Source organism: Otolemur garnettii, unplaced genomic scaffold (assembly GCF_000181295.1).
Source record: "Otolemur garnettii isolate 467f Iridium unplaced genomic scaffold, OtoGar3 scaffold00175, whole genome shotgun sequence".
Lineage (NCBI taxonomy): Eukaryota > Metazoa > Chordata > Mammalia > Primates > Galagidae > Otolemur > Otolemur garnettii.
The window spans coordinates 1,320,283-1,341,491 of NW_003852570.1; the positions used below are offsets into that span (position 1 = coordinate 1,320,283).

The 21,209-nt window shown below is 34.2% G+C and overlaps 1 protein-coding gene across 1 annotated transcript in view; it reads left to right on the forward strand.

Moving 5' to 3' along the window:
- CYSLTR1 (cysteinyl leukotriene receptor 1) overlaps positions 1–16,360 on the forward strand; it is a 49,008-nt gene extending 32,648 nt beyond the window's left edge. Inside the window, exons 2-3 of the mRNA XM_003800450.2 lie at positions 11,568–11,655; positions 15,217–16,360. Coding sequence (XP_003800498.1) covers positions 15,244–16,266 — 1,023 coding nt within the window. The 5' untranslated portion in view covers positions 11,568–11,655; positions 15,217–15,243 and the 3' untranslated portion in view covers positions 16,267–16,360. The remainder of the gene's footprint in view (positions 1–11,567; positions 11,656–15,216) is intronic.
- The last annotated feature ends 4,849 nt before the right edge of the window (positions 16,361–21,209 follow it).

A 21,209-nucleotide genomic window follows, 5' to 3' on the forward strand; every position in this document is an offset into this window, starting at 1 on the left:
TCCCCCCCAAATTGATCATATCTTAGGGCACAAATATAACCTCAAAAAATTTAAAAGAATATAAATTATTCCTTTTATCTTCTCAGACCATCACATAATAAAAGTTGAACTCAATGCCAACAGAAATCTTCATACTCACATAAAGTCAAGGAAACTGGGTTAACTGAGATAGAGAAGAAAATCATTAGATTTCTCTTTAAAAAGAATAATGAAGCCACATACTATCACAACCTGTGGGATATTGCAAAGGCAGTCATAAGAGGAAAATTTATAGCAATAGATGCCTTCACCCAGAAAATCAAAAGAGAACAGGCAACAACCTAATGGCCCATCTCAAGCAACTGGAAAAGGAAGAACAACCCCACACTAAACCAAACAGAATAAAAGAGATAACCAAAATCAAAGCAGGATTAAGTGAAATCAAGTACTGTAGAATCATTAGGAAGATCAGGGAAACAAAATGTTCGTTCTTTGAAAAGATTAATAAAATCAATAAACCCTTAGCCAGACTAACCAGAAACAGAAAAGCAGGATCTGTAATAACAAAAGGTCTCTAATAACCTCAATCAGAAGTGAGAACAGGGAATAGACAACAGACAACCACAGAAATACACAAAATCCTGAACAATTACCACAAAAGAAACTCTACCCCAAATTCAAATATGTAGAGGAAATGGGCCAATACCTGGAAATACGCCACCTTTCTAAACTCAACCAGAAAGAATTAGAAATTTTGAACAGACCTGTATGAATCACTGCAATTGCATCAACAATACAAAGACACCCAAAAAAGAAAAAGCCTGTACCACATGATTTCACACTAGAATTCTGCAAAACTGTCAAGGAAGGACTAATACCTATATTGCACAACCCTTTCAAAAAAAACAGAAAGGTAAGGGATCATCCCCAAAACATTCTTTGAAGCAAATATAACCCAGAAAAAAAAAAAAAAACAGAAAAGGACCCAAGAAAGAAGAAAAACTATAGGCCAATATCATTAGTGAATAGTGACACAAAAATATTCAACAAGATCCTAGCAAACAGAATACATCAACACATTTACAAATTATACATCATGATCAAGTTGATTTTTTTTCCCGGGGATGCAAGTTTGGTTCAGCATACATAAGTCTGTAGATGTAATTTACTACATAAATAAAATAAAAACCAAAGACCATATGATTCTCTCAATTAATGCAGAAAGGGCATTTGACAAATTTCAGTATCCCTTTCTTATAAGAACACATAAGAGGGTGGCACCTGTGGCTCAAGGAGTAGGGCACTGGCCCCATATGCTGGAGGTGGTGGGTTCAAACCCAGCCCTGGCCAAAAAATTGCAAAAAAGAGTTTGAGGTTTTTGTGAAGCTTGATACCATTTCATGGAAATAAGCGGATCCTCTCATGAAAATGTCTAAAAAAAAAAAAAAAAAAAACACACTTAAGAAAATATGGATAGGAGGAACATTGGTTTTTTTTAAATTTTTATTAAGTTATAACTGTATACATTTATTCGGTACAATGTGATGCTTTGATATACAATATGGAATGCCTAAATAAAACCGATTAATATAAATATCACCTCACTTACTTAATTTTATTGTGAGGATACAACCAAGTCACAATTTTTAAATTTTGTAGGCAGAGTCCCCCTTGTAGGTGTGTTGCACACCTCAAAACTGTGCCTTAGGCCCTTTAAGTGGGAGCATATCAATACTCCCTCCTGTCCTTCCTTACTCATTCCCCCTCCCCCCAATTTAAATAGAATTAAATTTTTCTGCTATGTGGGTGTGTGTTAGATCATCTACTGGCTTCATAATAAAACTGAGTATATTTCCATTCTTGTGATCCTTTACTAAAAAAAATATGTTTCGACTCCATCCAGGTTAATACAAAAAATGTAAAGTTACCATATTTTCTTACAGAGGAATAGTACTCCATGCTATACATATACCACAGCTTGTTAATACATTCTTGAGTTGATGAGTAATTTGGTTTTTTTTCCACATCTGGGAGATTGCAACTTGAGGTATGACACTAGTATGATACTAGTGCAAGTGTCCTCATGATAAAAATGGTGTTTTTCTTCTGGGTAGATACATAGTAGTGGAATTGCAGGGTCAAATATGAGGTCTAATTTGATTTCTTTTTTTATTAAATAATAACTATGTACATTAATGCAATTCTGGGGTACAGTGTGGTGTTTTCACATACAATTTGTAATTTGATTTCTTTAAGTATTCTCCATACATCTTTCCAAAGAGGCTGTATTAGTTTGCAGTCCCACCAACAGTGTAATACTGCCCTTCTCTTGACATGTGTCCCAGCATCTGCAACTTTGGGACTTTCTGATGTGGGCTATTCTCACTGGGATTAATTTATATCTCAGGGTAGTTTTGATTTGTATTTCTCTAATGATTAGGGATGATGAGCACTTTTTCAAATGTCTGATAGCCATTCATCCGTCTTCCTCCAAGAAGGTTCTGTTCATATCTCTTGGCCAGTGATAGATGGGATTCTTTGGTCTTTCTTGCATGATTAACTTGAGTTCTCTATAGATCCTAGTAATCAAGCCTTTGTCAGGTTTGTAACATGCAAATATATTTTCCCATTCTGAAGGTTTTCTATTTTCTTTAATTACTCTGCCATTAGCTGGGCTTTTCAGTTGAAATAAGTCCCATTTGTTTATTTTTGTTTATGTGGTGACTGCCACGGAAGTCTTCTTCATAAAATCTTTCACCAGACTGACATCCTCAAGTGGTTTTCCCCCACATTCTTCTAGGATTTTTATCATTACAAGTCTTAGATTTAAACCTTTTATCCATCTTAAGTCAATTTTTGTAAGGAGTGAAATGTGCGGGTTCAATTTCAGTCTTACATGTGGTTGCACAGATTTCCAGCACCATTTACTGAAGAGGAATTCTTTCCCCAGCATATGCTTTTGTTCGTTTTGTTAAAGCTAAGATGATTATAAGAGACTGATTTCATCTCTTTGATTTCTGTTCATTTACATATGTCTATTTCTCATTTTTGTGCCAGTACCATACTATTTTCATTACTGTGGACTTGTAATATAACCTAAAGTCTGGAGAGGAATGCCTCTGGCATTATTTTTATTGCTAAAATTGACTTGTCTATACAGGTTTTTTTCTGGTTCCATACAAAACAAAGAGCCATTTTTCTAGTACTTCGAGTATGATGATGGTATTTTAATGAGGATTGCATTGTATTTGTAGATTGCTTTGAGTAGAATAGATAGCTTAACAATGTTCACTCTTCCAGCCAAAACCATGATATATTCTTCCATTTGTTGATGTATTCTGCGATCTTTTCTTACGGTTTCATAATTCTCCTTGTAGAGGTCCTTCACCTCTTTTTAAAGGTATATTTCTCAGTATTTCATTTTCTTTGAAGGTACTCTGAAGGGAATTGTGTTTATGATTAGCTTCTGGACTTGGCTATTACTGGCATATACAACGAATTAATTTTCTGAATGATTCTTCTTTTATTTAATTATTCTTCATTAATTCTTTTTTAAATTCTTCTTCATTAATTTTCTGAATGATTCTTCTTTTTTCAATTCTATTTATTTATATGATTTGTGAGCATAGGTTTTACACCCTGAGATGTTACTGTATTTCTCTATCACTTTCAGGAGCCTTGTGAGTGAGTCTCTAGAGTTCTGTAAGTATAAGATTATATTGCCAGCAAAGATCAAAATTTTGACCTCTTCGGCCCCCATTTGGTTGCCCTTGATAGCCTTCTCTTGCTTGATAGCATTAGCTATAATTTTCCGAACTGTTGAATAACAGTGGTGATAAAAAACATCTTTGTCTGGTCCTGTTCTAAATGGAAAAGCCTTCTTTTTACTCCATGAAGTATAATATTAGCTGTGGGTTTGTCATAGATGGCTTCAATTAATTTAAGAAATGTGCCACCTATACCTATTTTATTAAGTGTTCGTGTTACAAAAGGGTGCTGAATTTTATCAAATGCATTTCCTGCATCTATTGAGAGATCATATGGTCTTTGTTTTTGTTTCTATTGATATTATGAATTACATTTATGGATTTGTGTATGTTAAACAAGTCTTACATCCCTGAGATGATGCCTAGTTGATAGGGATTTATTCTTTTTTAAATATAAGGCCATAATCTGTTGGCTAAGATGAGTATTTTTGAATCGATATTGATTAGAGAAATTGGTCTGTAGTTCTCATTTTTAGTCAGTTCCTTTCCTCGTTTTGGTATTGGGGTGATGTTTGCTTCATAGGATGTGTTGGAGAAGGTGCCTTCCTTTTCAATGTTTTAGAATAGGTTATGCAGCATTGGTACAAGCTCATCTTTGAAGGTTTGAGAGAATTCTGGTGTGAAGCCATCTGGTCTAAGGCTTTTTGGTTGGAAGTTTTTTTTTATTGTTTCTTTAACCTCGATGCTTGATATTGGTCTGTTCGCGAGGTCTATTTCTTCCTGGTTAGGTCAAGGGAGATAGTATGATTTCAGGTATTAGTCCATTTTCTCCAAATTGTCAAATTTCTTGGCATAGAGTTTGTTGTACGAGGCAGAAATAATCTCTTTTATCTCAGTGGTGTCTGTTGTTATTTCTCCTTTCTCCTTTCTGATTGAGGTTATTAGAGATTTTACTTTTCTGTTTCAAGTTAACCTGACCAAAAGTTTATTGATTTTATGTATCTTATCAAAGATACAACTTTTTGTTTTGTTAATTTTCTGAATGATTCTTCTTTTTTCAATTTCATTTATTTCTGATTTAATATTGGTTATGTCTTTTCCTATGCTGTTTTGGGATTGAATTACTCTTCCTTTCCCATTTACTTAAGATGATTCATTGATGTGCTCTTTTTCTACTTTTCAGTTGTAGGTATCTAATGTAATAAATTTCCCTCTTAGGACTGGTTTTGCAGTGTTGCACTCGTTTTGGTAACTTGTACCTTCATTGTTGTTATCTTTGAGCAATTTAATAATTTCCTCCTCCTTTATTTCTTTCATAACCTACCTCTCATTCAGCATAAGGTTGTTTAGTTTCCATGCCTTTTTCTGAAGATAAATATTTTGAGTTGAGTGTCACCTTTATTGCCTTGTGATCTGAGAAGATACAAGGTATAATTTTAATTTTTTAATTTTCTTGAGGTTTAATTTCTGCTCTGCAGTATTATCTATTTTGAAATATGTTTGAAGGGATGATAAAAATAATGTATATTTGTTATCTTTGGCATAGTGTGTTCTGTATAATTTTATTAAGCCCATTTGTTCTATGGTCACATTTAAGTCCCTCATAGATTTGTTTACTTTTTGTTTAGAGGATCTGTCCAGTTCTGTCAGGGAGATGTTAAAGTCCCTGAATCTTATTGTGTTAGGGGATATCCTATTGCTCAGACCAATCAAGGTCTGGTTTCATAAATCTGAAAGCATTTAAATTGGGTGCATAAACATTTAGAATTGAAATTCTCTCTTGTTGTATTGTTCACTAGACCAGTATGATGTGTCTGTACTTGTCTTTTTTCACTTTAGTTGTTTTAAATCCACTTATATCTGAAAATAAGATTGTGACCCTCCTTTCTTCTGATTTCCATTTGCCTGAAATATTGTTTTCCAATCCTTCACCCTGAGGCTTGTTTTGTCCTTGGATGCTAAGTGTGTTTCCTGGATACAGCATATGGATGGCTTGTGCTTTTTCTTCTCTTCTCCAATTGGCTAGCCCATATCTCTCTAGTAGGTAGTTCAAACATTTATTGAGAGAATCGGTAAATGTGGTGAACTTCTAGTCATCTTATTTTGTGAAAATCCATTGCTTAGTTTTGTCCTTCATGCCACTGTTGAAGGTAGGTTTTGTCTTTAGTTCTGGTTGCTTATTTTGCTAGTGGCCCATTGTGATGGTCAGTATGAAGAATAGGTTATACTATTGCCTGTAAAACTGGTCTTGTGGCACATTTCCTCAGTGTTTGCATATCAGTAAGAGACTTGATTTCTCTATCAATTTAAGACCTTAGTTTAGCAAGATTTAGAATTCTGGGCTGAAAATTATTTTGTTTATGAATGTTAAATGAAGATGACCATTTACTTCTGGTCTGAAAATTTTCAGTAGATAAGTCTGCTGTCACCCTTCTGGATCTACCCCTTTGGTGCTTACTCCTGGCTGCTTGCAAAATTGTCTTTTTCTTGACTTTGGACAGGTTCATTACAATGTGCCTTGGAGATCCTGTGTTTGTGCTGAAATGATCTGGAGTTTGATATATCTCTAAAAGGAGTGTTCCAGAATTTTTAATGAAATTTGGCAAATTTTCATTTATGATACCTTCAGTAGGGCTTCCATTCCTTTGTGACATTATCTTTTCCTTTCAGAGATTTCTATAATTTGTATATGCTTCGTGAAATCCCATAATTCTCTAAGTGAAAATTCTGCTTTATTTCTCTTCATTTCTCCCTCTTCAACTGACTGTATTAGCTCAAGAGCTTTATCCTCTAGCTCTGGGATTCTTTCTTCTTCATAGTCTAATCTCTTATTGATGCTTTCTATTGAACTTTTAAGTTCCGTGATTGACTTCTTCATTTCCTTAAGTTCTGCCATATTCTTTCTATATTCTTCATATATTTTGTCCATTTTTTTGTTTCTGTTTTTCTGCTTTCTCTTCAGTTTTTTTTCATTCTTTTTGCCATCTATATTTTAAATTCCATTTCTGTCATTTTCATTAATTCTTTATATGTTGAATCCTTTCCAGTAGCTACCTCATGATCTCTTGAGGAGGTTGCTCTATTCTGGTTCTTGATGTTGCCAGAATTTTTCTGTTGGTTCTTCCACATGTGTGTTTTCTACTTGTTCACCTCTTCCCCTGTAATTTGTATGTTTGAATGCTTTGTGAAGTCCATACATACATACTTGTATGGACTTTCGTTCAAACATACAAATTATAGGGAAAGAGGTGAACCAAACAGAATTTTTTCTATTGGTTCTTCCTCATGTTTTTTCTACTTGTTCACCACTTCCTTCTCACTCCCTCTTTCATTTTATTTTATTTATTTATTTATTTATTTATTTATTTATTTTGAGACAGAGCCTCAAGCTGTCACTCTGGGTAGACTGCCGTGGCATCACAGTTCACAGTAACCTCCAACTCCTGGGCTCAAGCAAGTCTCCTGCCTCCAACTCCCAAGTAGCTGGGATTACAGGCACCCACCACAGTGCCTGGCCTTTTTATTTTTGTGGTTGCAGCCATCATTGTTGTTTGGCAGGCCCAGGCTGAATTGGAACCCACCAGCTCAGGTGTATGTGGCTGGCACCTTAGCCGTTTGAGCCACAGGTGCTGAGCCACCTCCTTCATTTTAAATTACCTTGTATCAGAGCTTACATGTTGAATTTGCCTTTTGTCATGAGGACAAAAGGAATGTAGCGTTAAAGAGGAAGGAGAGAAAAAGATAAAGAAGAAAAAAAGAAAATTGGGAGTTAAAGAAAATAATTAAAGAAAGGGGGGGAAGGACAGTAATCAAGAAAGAGAGTGACTGAAGAAATGGTGGTGTTCAGAGGGTTGCCTTAACCATACCTGCAGCTCTAGAAATTTTTGAGCCAGGAGCTCCTTACCAGCCTGGGCAAAAGTAAGACCCCACCTCTACCAATTATTAAAAGAAATAAGCACTGATGTGCTGATATGATCACCACTCCACCCACAGTGGAGACCTACCAATATATTCTTTCCAAAGGCCAGAACTAAAAGGACACCCAAGACCATGAGCTCATGGCCTCTTTGAACCAGACCAATGACATGACACCCCAACTCTAAGAGAAGAGAACAAAAATGAAAAATTAAAATATATTTACAAACTAAATATATAATTGTATAAGATAAAGAAGGGGGAAAAGGTCTATCTTAGCTGTTGCATGAGAAATTCATGAAAATTGAAAAGATGATAAAAGTAGAAAATTCTCTACCAAAAATGAAAAAGGAGAGAAATTTAAAAAGGAGAAGAATAAATGTCATTGTAAAACAGTAGCAAATATATAGAAGCCTTTGCTATTGCAAAAAGTAAAAATGAAACTATAAAAATACAACCAAAAACAACTAAACAAAAACAACAACAAAAGAAGAAAATGAAGGGAAAAAATTGAGGACTTTACATCTTTGTGTTTACCTGGATGGTGTTGAAACATGTTCTTCATAGTGAAGTAGCTCAAGAATAGAAGAAAAATGTATTCAATGTACTCATTACTAATACAAACCAATATATACACAACTATATGCCCACACAAAAGAAAAAACACACTATAGTCGAGTGAGGGGGAGGGAAGAATAATGTGGTGGTGGAGAAGGGAGATTGGTGGTATGTCACCTAATGTGAACAATGTGAGGTTGTTCACCATGCCTCCTGGGTTAAGAGTTCAACTACTACTTGAACTTTACCCTAGAAATGAAAACAATGTAACCTAAACATTCGTACCCTTATATTACTCTAATATATATATATATATATTTTCTTCTATAAATAGTATATGTATATATGTATATATATATTTTCTTCTATAAATAGTATATGTATATATGCTATTTATATGTATATGTGTATATATACATATATATATACTAATAGTATATACATATACTATTTATAGAAGAAAATACAAAAACTATAAGACTTGTTTATTGCCTTCAGTTTACTGGGAAGGGGATGGAATTAATGGGAAATTTAAACTGAATGACCACAAAGCTAGGAAGGCACAAAAAATACTGTACCACTTCAAAGAAGAGAAATATGAAATTCTGTTTAAAAGATCATGAATGGCTTTTTGTTTGACTAGAAATAAGAAAGAGGCATTATTGCCATTTTATCTACTAGAAGATATCAGATTGAGACCACACTTTGAATAACAGTGTATACCTGAGTCTTGCTCATACATAATTCTATTGCAGCAACAATAAAATTTGCATGTTATAAACTTGGGCCTTATAGTCTTAGAAAATATCTAGGCTATCTTAGTTACTCTGTTCACTGAATCTTGACCATATTATAGGTTCAATAGAGGCTAAGGGCCAGTAGAGTAAGAATATCCTTTTCCTTATTGAACTTCACTGCCTTTAACATGAGCCAAATAAAAGATCTGAGTAATTTCTGAATTAAACAATTTAACTCAAAATTATATACCCACACTTTTACTTCATTATCTCACCTTCACCTACCCTATCACCCAGATAATAATAAAGTCCAACATTAGCCCAAACTCCTGTCAGAGACAACAATCCATAAGTAAACTGAAAGGGAAATGGGGCAAAATGTTAATGTATTGACATTTACTACTATTTACAAAGTTTGGAATTCCAAAAGTTACTATAAAAGACCCCCTAAGAATACCATACTTTAAGAAAAGCTACATGATTGCCCAATGTGACATTTAGCAACATGTGCATGCAAAGATTGGGCTAAATTGTGATTGCACAGCCTCCATGGAAATAGATAATTAGATAGGGCAATAGGCTGGTAATATTGATACTGGAATTTCTTCTCCAGTAGGTCTTTGGTCTCAGTGATTCGAAGAATGAATCCGTGGACCTCAGATCAGTGGCAAGACAGGATTTATTTTACAGGAAATAATACAGGGGAAAAAAAAAAAAAACACCAAAGCTCCTGGCAGAAATAAACACCAAAATGGGAAGGAAGAAAGCTCTCTCGCTCTCTGCAAGTGTTCTTTATCCAGAAGTATGTATTTACATGGGTATTCTGTAGTTACATTTGTCCAGGACTTGGTAACAAATGAGAGAATACAATCCTTTTGTTCCAAGGCTTAGGAAACTTACATGAAGTTGACCAGGCCTAGGAAATGGGGGGTTCCCTGTTTAGCTACAAGTGCAAGGGAGACACTAAAGGGTTGATGTCTCCCTAGCAGTAACTCCTCTTGCTACTGGAGCCTACTAGTGCCCCCCCACCCCCCAGAACCTACCCTCCAAACCACTGGTTCCTCTGCCTGCTGCAGCACCAACACTGCCATGACAGAGGTGACAGGTCTCCCACCTTAGCTTCCGCCCAGCTGGCTTGGGAACCACCCACCCTGTATCAATATTACATTTCTCTTAGATGGGTCTTAGAAATTCATAAGCTTTTATTCTCATTCTACACTAGAAAGAAATATAAGCTTTATCTAAATACTAAACTGTGAACAGCCAAAGTTAACTTTTTTTCACAGATGTGTGAAATAGTATTATTTCAGGATCAGAAAAGATTTTTACAAATTTGACATTCAGTCACTACAACCTCTATTGATGTATAGACCCGGTTTGAGCTAAACAAAAAGTTTACTACTTAACACAACACAAAAGCTAACTCTGAGCTAACTCCTCACCTGAAATCCATACTTTATCCAGACTGTAGTAGGCAACCTATCAATTTGGAGAAGACAAGACGATTTGGAAAGGGAAAATTAAATTGGAGATAAGAAAATGATCATCTAAGTGAAGTGTGTACTCAAACCATAACATTGTAACTATAGGTTTGTGTTTCTCCTTTTAAAATAAGAATATTTTATATTTTTGTATTTCTTTTATTTTCTTTACTTAAGTAGAGCTCCTTTAGAAAATTCCAGCCTGTTACTACTTGTTAAGAATAAATTGGAGGAATGTGTTTATTTTGCTGACCCTTGGACCACAGATAAAGGAAAAGTGACAAGTCTCTGGTGACCTTATAGACAGAAGTGCAAGTTACAAGACTACAAAAATTTAGAACAAAATGTTCAGGTTGCTACTACTTTAGGAAAGTCTATGTATGTTCATTTCTTGGAAATTTGTTATATTTTATTAGATTTTTCAAATATAATTTAATTGAAGAGAAGACATACACTTATGAAAACTTAACTATACTTGGTTACAAAACATTTTATTTACAAAAAATATATGATATGGGCAAAATTATTTATCTAAGCAATAAATATTATTATGAGTTGGTAGGGAAAAGAGTCCAAGGTCCCTTAAGCCATTCTTCCTTCAAGGAAACCTATCCCTAAACTATCCAAGCAAATATACTTAATAGTTAAAATATTCTAATGCCTATTCCTAGCAAACAATATCTGAATGTGACCTTCCAAATTATTTCCCCTTTTAATTTTATAATGAACAGTCTGGAAAATAATGTAGAGGAAATCTCATGGTTTCGTAAAGAAAGGAATATTTATTTATGTTCATCTTTAGATACATTAGCTACAAGTACATAGCAGCAAACATCTGTTACCAGCTCTCGTTTGAATTCCAAGTTTCCCCCCTGGTAATTTAAGAATGAGTAAAGGGAAAAAACTTGGAATTCAAATGAGGGCTGGTAACAGATGTTTGTAGGGCACTGGCCCCATATGCCGGAGGTGGTGGGTTCAAACCCAGCTCCGGCCAAAAACTGAAAAAAAAAAAAAATGGATAAAGGGAAAATAAGTAGGTAATGAATCCAATGACTATCCCTAAATCTGTCAATAAAACTTTGATGTTCCATCACATACTCTGTATCTATACTCAAGACTGATAAGCTCCCATGGCCATTTGTGAACTGCTTCTAGAGCTATTAACTTTCTTTTCAACCTTTTGATTTCAGTTTGGGATTTCTCTAATATTGCACTGTAAAAAGCACTGACTACCATAAGAAGAAATTTTTGTGAAAGGTACTGCAGTGCCAGAAAAAGGTATGGCTGCCATTTTCAGAAAGATACTTGTTTGTGCAACTTACAATTATCTTAACAAAGTAACTTTCTTCATCACCTGCACCAGAATAAAATCAATACCATTTATGCATATTGCTTTATTTTATTTAAAAATAACATGTATGATCCACTTGTTTTATGCTAAGATGACTTTTACTATACTTCACTGTAACCTCTTCACATTTGTGAACTATTGCTTCTTTCCCCCCATCAGACTATGAGCTCCTTAAAGGCAGGGATAGGGTCTTAGGTATTTTAAGTTTCCAAAGAAACTCCCTGTATCTATCTAGAGGATATTACACTGTTGGAAGATTGTAGTCAATTCTATAAAAGTTAATTAAATGTTGTTTCAGACAAATGAAGCTATCATGGGTGAAATGAAGGACTTGAACTAAATGATCTCTACCCCTGTAGGGTTTACTACTTGTCTGAAAGTTTTACAATCCTCTTCTTACAGCATAATATAAATCATTGACTTAATTTAATTATAACTAAACAATTGAACCTAAATATTAAAATTTCTATGGAAGTTTATTTTGGTCTATAAGAGCTGAAAAATTTGTTAATAAGACTAGAGATGATTTGTTTCTTCATATGTTTTTAATGTTATTTATCAATTTTATTTGACATATATTATTCAAAGATCTGAGAATTTCTAATTTATTTATAGCATGCAGCAAATAAACAAATGATAACTCTGTGTCAATAATACAGGTGGGTTTTTTTTGACCTATGGTTGGCCTTGTGATTTGTTACCTCCCAAAATATTTTAGGGAGCAACTTTACTTACACAGCAACTTTATGCTCTAAGACTGGAAAGGTTTTTAATTATATTGAAATGAGAAGATAATTTCAAGTTGTTTTTAATATCTTTGCATGATAAATTCTATCATTCGTTCACTAATTTTCCCAATGAATATTTATTGAGCACTTGTGGTCAAAGTACATATGTGCCAGGTCCTGCATGTATTTCTTATGCATTTATCATGTATCAAAAAGATACTCTGGAAGGAAAGATAACATATTTATACAAATCATTGATTTTCAAGATAGATATAAAGATCTCTAAAAGTTCTTCAAAGACAGAAATTACTTTGGGCAGAATCTGAGGGAAGATTTAGTCAAAAAAAGTGTAATTTCAGTTGAATAATGGGTATTTTGCATATGCACAGAGGAAAGTACATTTCCAAAAGGAAGAAATAGAAATTCAAGAAGAAATACCAAGAAAGAAGACAAACAGGTTGGAAAATTTGTAGATCATAACCCTGGTATACAAAAGTAGTTGTTTGATTTACTTCTACAGTGTGAAAAAGGGGAGAAGTGAGAGAGAAAATGGAAAAGGTAAAATGCAGACAGACTGTAGGGATCCTTAAATATAATGCCAAGAAGTCTGATTTTATTCTGAAGGCACTTGGGAATCGTTAAAGGTATTAAATCAAAGCCATGTCATACTTGGAAGCTACATTGTGTCAAAAATTATTCTGGTAAGCATTTACATCAAGATAGATTGAGAATTGATGGTGGTAGGAAGGGCTACTGATAATTATTCTCCATACCTTTCAAGTGTGGTTCTCTCAGAGGCTTTATCAGCACAGGGTAAAAGGGTGGGTTTCAGAGGCTGGGGACATGTTGGTCAAAGGGTAAAAAGTTTCAGTTATAAGATTAATAAGTTCTGGGTAACTAATGTATAGCATGTTGACTATTGGCAATAACACTGAATCATATATTTGAAATTTGATAAGAAAGTAGATCTTTAGCATTTTCACCACACACACACACACACACGGTATGCGAGGTGATGGATATGTTAATTAACTTGATTTAGGTAATCATTTCACAATGTATACATATAACAAATCATCACATTGCACAGATTTAGTATATGCAATTTTTGTCAGTTACACTTCCCTAAAGGTGAGGGTGAGGGGAAAAAAAGACTGTGTCAAAAAATTCAACAGCACCATCTAGCGCCCTATAGCATAATACCATCCAGTTTTGGGAAAGCGTCTAATAACAGGCCTTAAAAAAAGACTGAATTCACTTTAGGCAATTTCTCTTCTGTCTTCCACAAATGCACCTGAATTCAGAGTGGTGAAAGAGATAGGTAACTGGAAAGGTAAATTCAGACGTTGAGAATAACCCCATTTTTCTCTGTGGCCTTAGAATGATTACTATTCATTTTTTTTATCTTACATCAACAATTCTTTTTGAAAAAAGTAATGACTTTTTCAACAAAAGAAAAAATGAAACAACTAGCTGAGGTGGCTAGATGGATGGATAGCACATCCCCAACAGCAGATATAATTATTAGCAGTAGAAAACCTGGGAAATTACATTCTACTTGTAACTATTACCATAGCTATCTGTTTTTATAGCCCTGATATAAATCAGTCCCCTCTATGGGTGGAAGTTTTTGCATGCTGAAACAGGCCTCTCACCTTACAAACCTCAGTCCCTCTCTTATCAGAGAACAGGAGTTGTGTGACGTCCAACAAATCAGACTTCAATCAAAGATTATCTGCTATAGTGTATGTTGATCAGTTGCTTCTACCTCTGTAAAGCATAGAAGAGGAAAATCTTGAGGAACACCCAAAAAATCCCTACTTCCACACTACAGTATCTCATCCCAAGCTCTCTGAAAATAGCTTTGATTGATAGAGCTAAACTATGCTAGTGCACACTCCAACATTTTGTTTCTAAGAGAAATTGCTATAGTTTGCTAAATCGTAAGGCTTAGATTAAAAGTCTAGGAAGACAATGAGAATGAACAGCTACAAAAATTTCAATTTCCTCACCCAACAAGTACATTCCAACTATTATACCACATTTCTTCATAGCCTTAAATTATGGTACAAACTTAACAAACATATTTCACCTCTCTAGAACATTTCTGTCATCATTAAAATAACTAAATACCTTCTAAGTTTTCTCCAGTCTTGAGGTTCTGTGCTTCTAAATAGAATCAATCATGTACTAGATTAGGAATCTTTCCCAAGCAAGTGAGCTTCATTGATTACAAACTAGATCATTTTTCCTAGGAATGAGCAGCACTAAGCAAATGTTATGTAGGAAGCCTTCTTAAGGAAACCAGGAATTTTCATCCAAATACTATACTCTAAGAGGATTCAAAGCCCTTCTAATAGATTATATAGATATTCGTATATGCAGAATGACTTTCTTCAAAATTTAAAGTGTAAAGCTTTTCTCTAATAGGAAAATAAACTCATTTTAAAAGAAAATTTAAAGAATAATACTAAAGTAATAACCTAAAGTACAGGAGAGCTGTTTTACTTAGGTCTTAAAATTAAGAGGATGTACACTAGAAAAACATAGGTGTGAAAAGAGAAAAAATATTTTTCTGGGTGCTTGTAGGACCTAAGCCCTTCTCCTTAATACAGAGTACAACTGAATCCCTCCTCAATATCTTCTCACCCTTGCTTCCTGCTATGGTACAAAAGTATCTATAGTGAAACTATGAAATGAAACATTTGTACATTCTGTAACTTATGCTCTGACAAATAGCATGTAATTTATATATTTCAGGCACCAATCAGACATTCCTAGAGGAACATGGATGGAGCCAGAAATCTAACAGTATTTTCTGTCAGTAATAACACATGCCGTGACACCATTGATGACTTCCGCAATCAAGTGTATTCCACCTTGTACTCTATGATATCCATTGTAGGCTTCTTTGGCAATAGTTTTGTGCTCTATGTCCTCATAAAAACATATCATGAGAAATCTGCCTTCCAAGTATACATGATTAATTTAGCAATAGCAGATCTACTTTGTGTGTGCACACTGCCTCTCCGTGTGGTCTATTATGTCCACAAAGGCATTTGGCTCTTTGGTGACCTTTTGTGCCGCCTCAGCATCTATGCCTTGTATGTCAACCTCTATTGTAGCATTTTCTTTATGACAGCCATGAGCTTTTTCAGGTGTGTTGCAATAGTTTTCCCAGTCCAGAACATTAATTTGGTTACACAGAAAAAAGCCAGGTTTGTGTGTGTTGGCATTTGGATTTTTGTGATTTTGACCAGTTCTCCATTTTTAATGGCCAAATCTTACAAAGATGAGAAAAACAATACCAAATGTTTTGAGCCTCCACAGGACAATCAAGCTAAAAATCATGTTTTGGTCTTACATTATGTGTCATTGTTTGTTGGTTTCATCATCCCATTTGTTGTGATAATTGTCTGCTACACAATGATCATTTTCACTTTACTAAAAAATTCAATGAAGAAAAATAAGTCAAGTCGTAAAAAGGCTATAGGAATGATCATAGTTGTGACAGCTGCCTTCTTAATCAGCTTCATGCCATATCATATTCAACGCGCCATCCACCTTCACTTTTTACACAGTGAAACTCAACCCTGTGATTCTGTCCTTAGAATGCAGAAGTCAGTAGTCATAACCCTGTGCCTGGCTGCTTCAAATTGTTGCTTTGACCCTCTCCTATATTTCTTTTCAGGGGGGAACTTTAGGAGAAGGCTATCTACATTTAGAAAACAATCTTTGTCCAGCATGACTTATACACCCAAGAAGAAGCCCTCCTTGCCAGAAAAAGGAGAAGAAACATGTAGTAAATAGTTTAAACCCAACTCCAGGGCAAACCAATTAAAACAGTTTCCCAAGCATTTGCTCAAATCATTTACAATCAAAATAAAATTTCCCACTAATAATTAACAAACACTTCATTGTGTGTACCTACAAATCTTAACTCATTTATGCATCCACATTATTACATATTTAAGATATTTTAAGTTCTAAAATTCCTCAACTATAAAGTAAATTATAAATATGTATTTTTTGACTATTCATGGGAAGGTAGAGTATGTTCATGTTTTTGCACTGTAAAACATTTATTCTTCTCAAATAAAATCTTTACAAAGCATAAAAATTAGACTTTTAAGATATAAAATTAGCAAATAGTTCGCAGTCATCCCAATATAAACCTTTGCATGTGTACCATCAGATGAGAACTGTAGATGATGACTCAGAGTCAGTCTCTTTTGTAGTACTCACTGACTAGCCAAGATATGGCCATTTATTACAGAAGAGAACTTACAAATGGTACAATAAACTAGTATTCAGCCAGATGGTCCTAAAGTCTCCAGGCAATGTATAAGCTGGAAACTAGTCAAAGGTCAGTTTGGCTCTAATTTCCACCCCCCGCCCCGGCCCAGAACTACAAAATAGATTAGGAAAGTTATTGAGGTTCATATAGGGAATTCTCTCCCTCCACAGAGTGTAATGCTTCCTTAAGAAGCATGACAACTGACACTACTATATATGAACACAAATATCTGAAGAAGAGATCAAAGGGTCTATTTTACTTTTCCACATTTTGATAATTGGGGTCAAAATTAACTGCAATGGATTTCTAAAGAAAATTTTGAACTTCCATGTTACAATACTGTTAAGAAGTGCATGCATTTATGTACATGTGTCTAATAACTATATGTAAGAAATTTTGCTGTATGATATGCATTATGAGTCAAAGTTAATTGTAATCTTTACTATTATTTCATTAATTTTTATGGGCATGTTGACAGAAATATCAAGGATATGTTGAGAATGGTTTTTACATTTGTTCTTAAAACAGCAACAACTTGCCTGTGCCGGAAATAAAATATTAATGGACAAGATTTTGCTGAAGTGTAGTCTATTCCTTAATTTTGTATTTCAAAAGGTACATTACCTCAGAGGAAATAAATGATAATGGTGAAGAAAAAGAAAAGCTATGAAAAAAGGAAGAGTATATCTGAATCTGCCACATGTACATAATTTCTATCTCATTTCTGATCTTTCAGTACTTTGGGAAAATATTATAAAACCAAAAAAGAAAGGACCTCAAAGGCATAGTAATAACTGTTGTCCATTTATTTTTGTTTAACATACCTATGTATTGAAAGTACCTATACTTTTACCCTATACTACTTTCCCTTGCTTGAGACAAAGATCAAATGCCATATTTATCATAAAAGTCAGTCCTCATTCATTTCTATATTGTCTGCTATTCAGCAAGCAGCATGGTATAGTAAGAGTACTACATTGGAAGCCAGAAGACCTGGATAATAATTTGGACTCTATTACTTGCTGGTTATGTAATTTTAAACAACTGACACAAACGCTGATCCTCAGCTACCTCAGTTGTAATATGAGGATAATAATATTTGTTTTGCCCTTGCAGTGGTTCTCAATCTTCCTACTGCCGCAATCCTTTAATACAGTTAAAAGGGGTCATGACCTACAGTTTGATAACTGCTGTTAGAGCATTTGTGAAACTAAAATGAGATCAGGTATGTTAAGTTCCCACGTTACAGACATCAAACTTACATACAACTTCTGCTTATGAGCAGAGGCTATTACAGTAAGTCCCTGAATTACAAACATTTGACTGATATATGACTTTCATTTTTGAATAGAGGCTATTATGGGTAATAGGTAAATGTCCTGTTCCAACTTACATACAAATTCAACATAAGGACAAACCTACAGAAAAACCTATCTCACTTATAGCATGGGCACTGCTGTATGTTAAAGTTTTACCTTAAAAATATATACACATAGCAAAATATATTTTTAAAGTGTTTAGGGACAGTTTTGTTTTTTAAATATCAATATGTTCATATTTACTATATAGATTCTCAATTTTGAAAAAAAAAATTACAACAATATATGGCCATAGTGAAATTCTACTATGTATAAGAAATTTGTTGCTCATTTATCTCTACTTCCAGGTTTTTGCCTATATTCTCAGTCCCACTTCTTCCCATTCAAAAACATAGCCCCACCATAAAACTTTCAATCACCTACAAATCCACAATGAATTTGTTCTTCTCTCATGTCTCATGTATTTATAACCAATACTTCACTGTTTAGTACTTGATTTCCTCCCCCCAATTTCTTTATATGTATTATTATCTCCCAAAGTGGTGTTATCACCTTGTAAAACTATCAATTCCTTGAAGTTGGAAATTATATCTTTAATGGCAGTATCTAACATTTATTTAATGATCTCTAAATATATACTATATTCTGTTTTAAATGCTTTACCCATATCAATGCATTTAATGCTTAAAAGTACCCTGTGAGGTAGATATCATCATTATGCCTGTTTTGCTGAATTAAATATTGATGTGCAAAGAGGTTAAGTAACTTGTCCAATATCAAATAGCTAGTGAGCATCAGAACCAAGGTTCAAACACAGGGAGTCTTATTCTACAACTCATATTCTTTTTTTTTTCACACAAATTAACCTATTTATTATAGGCTAGTGATGTCTAAAAAGGTGGAGCTTCTATTAGTATTTCAATTCCTTCAGTCTTCTGATGACAGACTTTACTTTGACGTTAGAAGTGGTATTATAGGTCTAGGCACCTCCAGCTACTGTCTTCATGAAGAAACCACAGCACCAGATACCCACAGCTAACCTCTTCATCACGGTTTTGCCATATAAAGAGCAAGTGTACTTGGTGTGGTGGCTGATTTCAATTTTCTTCATCATTTTCTCGAGAAAGACACCGTAGTGGGTACTGTACATTACTAATGATTTTGACCTTCTTGATGCATTTAGCCATGTCACATTTCAACTCATGTTCTTAATTTGCTATAGTATCCTGCGTGACAATTTTCAGGTACAAAGTTTCAGTTATACAAGATGAACAACTTCTAAAGATCTACAGCATGCCTATAGTTAATAATACAGTGTTTTGCACTTAAAATATTGTTAGGAGGGTAGATCTCATGTTAAGTGTTCTAACCACAAAAAAAAGACATATATAAGTTCTGAAAAATACATGTACACACACACACACACACACACATATATATATTCTAGCATATATATAAATATATATATATATATATATGAGGAAAAGTGTGACCTTATTTTTTTAATGATTTGTTTGTTTTAAAACCAGGTTTAATTAAATTATATGCTTAAGTTTTTTAATTGCATGAACACATGAAACATGGCATAAAACCTATGATTTTATTCAAAAGAATATCTTAAGAACATTATATAGTATCCTAGAACATTGACATTAGAGAAACCTTCATGCTTGGAATTCCTAATGGCAATAAAATAGCCAGTGGCATTAGCATGCCACAGTCTTCAATCACATTCCTTTGCTTGCCCACAATCCTTGCAAATCTCATGAGCTATTTAAACTCTCATTATACAATTAATTTTTATTTCATTCAGCCAATATGATTTTTGTTTTTTTTTTCCTTTTTTTCATTCTTTTTTTAAATTAAATCATAGCAGTGTACATTAATACTATTATGGGGTACAGTGTACTGTTTCTATATACAATTTGAAATACTTTCATCCAACTGGTTAACATAGCCTTCATGTCTTTTTCTTAGTTATTGTGTTAAGACATTTATATTCTACATTTAGAGAGATTCACATGTACCCTTATAGGATGAATCATAGACATGATCTCACCAATCAGTCTCTCTCCTCCCTCTCCCCTCCTCCCATATTCATGGACTAAAATTGGGTTATAGCTTTCCTATGAAACCTATAAATTAGTTTCATAATAGGGCTGAGTACATTGGATACTTTTTTCTTCCATTCTTGAGATACTTTGCTAAGAAGAATATTTTCCAGTTCTAGCCATGTAAACATGAAAGAGGTAAAGTCTCCATCTTTCTTAATGGCTGTATAGTATTCCCTGGTGTACATACACCACAGTTTATTGATCCATTCATTGGTCGATGGGCACTTGGGCTTCTTCCATGACCTAGTAATTATGAATTGGTCTGAAATGAACATTCTGATACAAATATCTTTATTGTAATGTGATTTTTGGTCTTCTGGATATATACCTAATAGAGGAATTATAGGATCAAATGCAGGTCTATTTTTAGTTCTCTAAGTGTTCTCCAGTTGTATTTCCAAAGGGAACATATTAGTTTGCAATCCTGCCAACAGTGTAGAAGGGTTCCCTTTTCTCGACAACAATGCCAGCATCAGAGATTTGGGGATTTTGTGATATGAGCTAATCTTACTGATGTTAGATGATATCTCAAAGTAATTTTGATTTGCCTTTCTCGGATGATTAAGGATAGTGAGCATTTTCTAATATATCTGTAGGCCACACACCTGTCTTTTTCAGAGAAGTTTCTCTTCAAGTCCCTTGTCCAACCTGAGAGGGGATCACTTGTTCTCTTCTTCCTAATACATTTGAGTTTTCTATGAATTCTGGTTATTAAACTTTTGTTGGAGACATAAACGGCAAATATCTTCTCCCATTCTGAGGGCTATCTACTTGCTTTACTTACTGTGTTCTGTGCTGTGCAGAAGCTTTTTAATTTGATGAGGTCCCAGTAGCATATTTTTGATGTTGCTTCAATTGCTCAAAGGGTCCTCCTCAAAAAATATTCACACAGGCCAATTTCTTCAAGTGTTTTCCCTACACTTTCTTCTAGTATTTTTATAGTTTCATGTCTTAAGCTTAAATCTTTAATCCAGTGAGAGTCAATCTTAGTGGTGAAAGCTGTGGATCCAGTTTCAGTCTTCT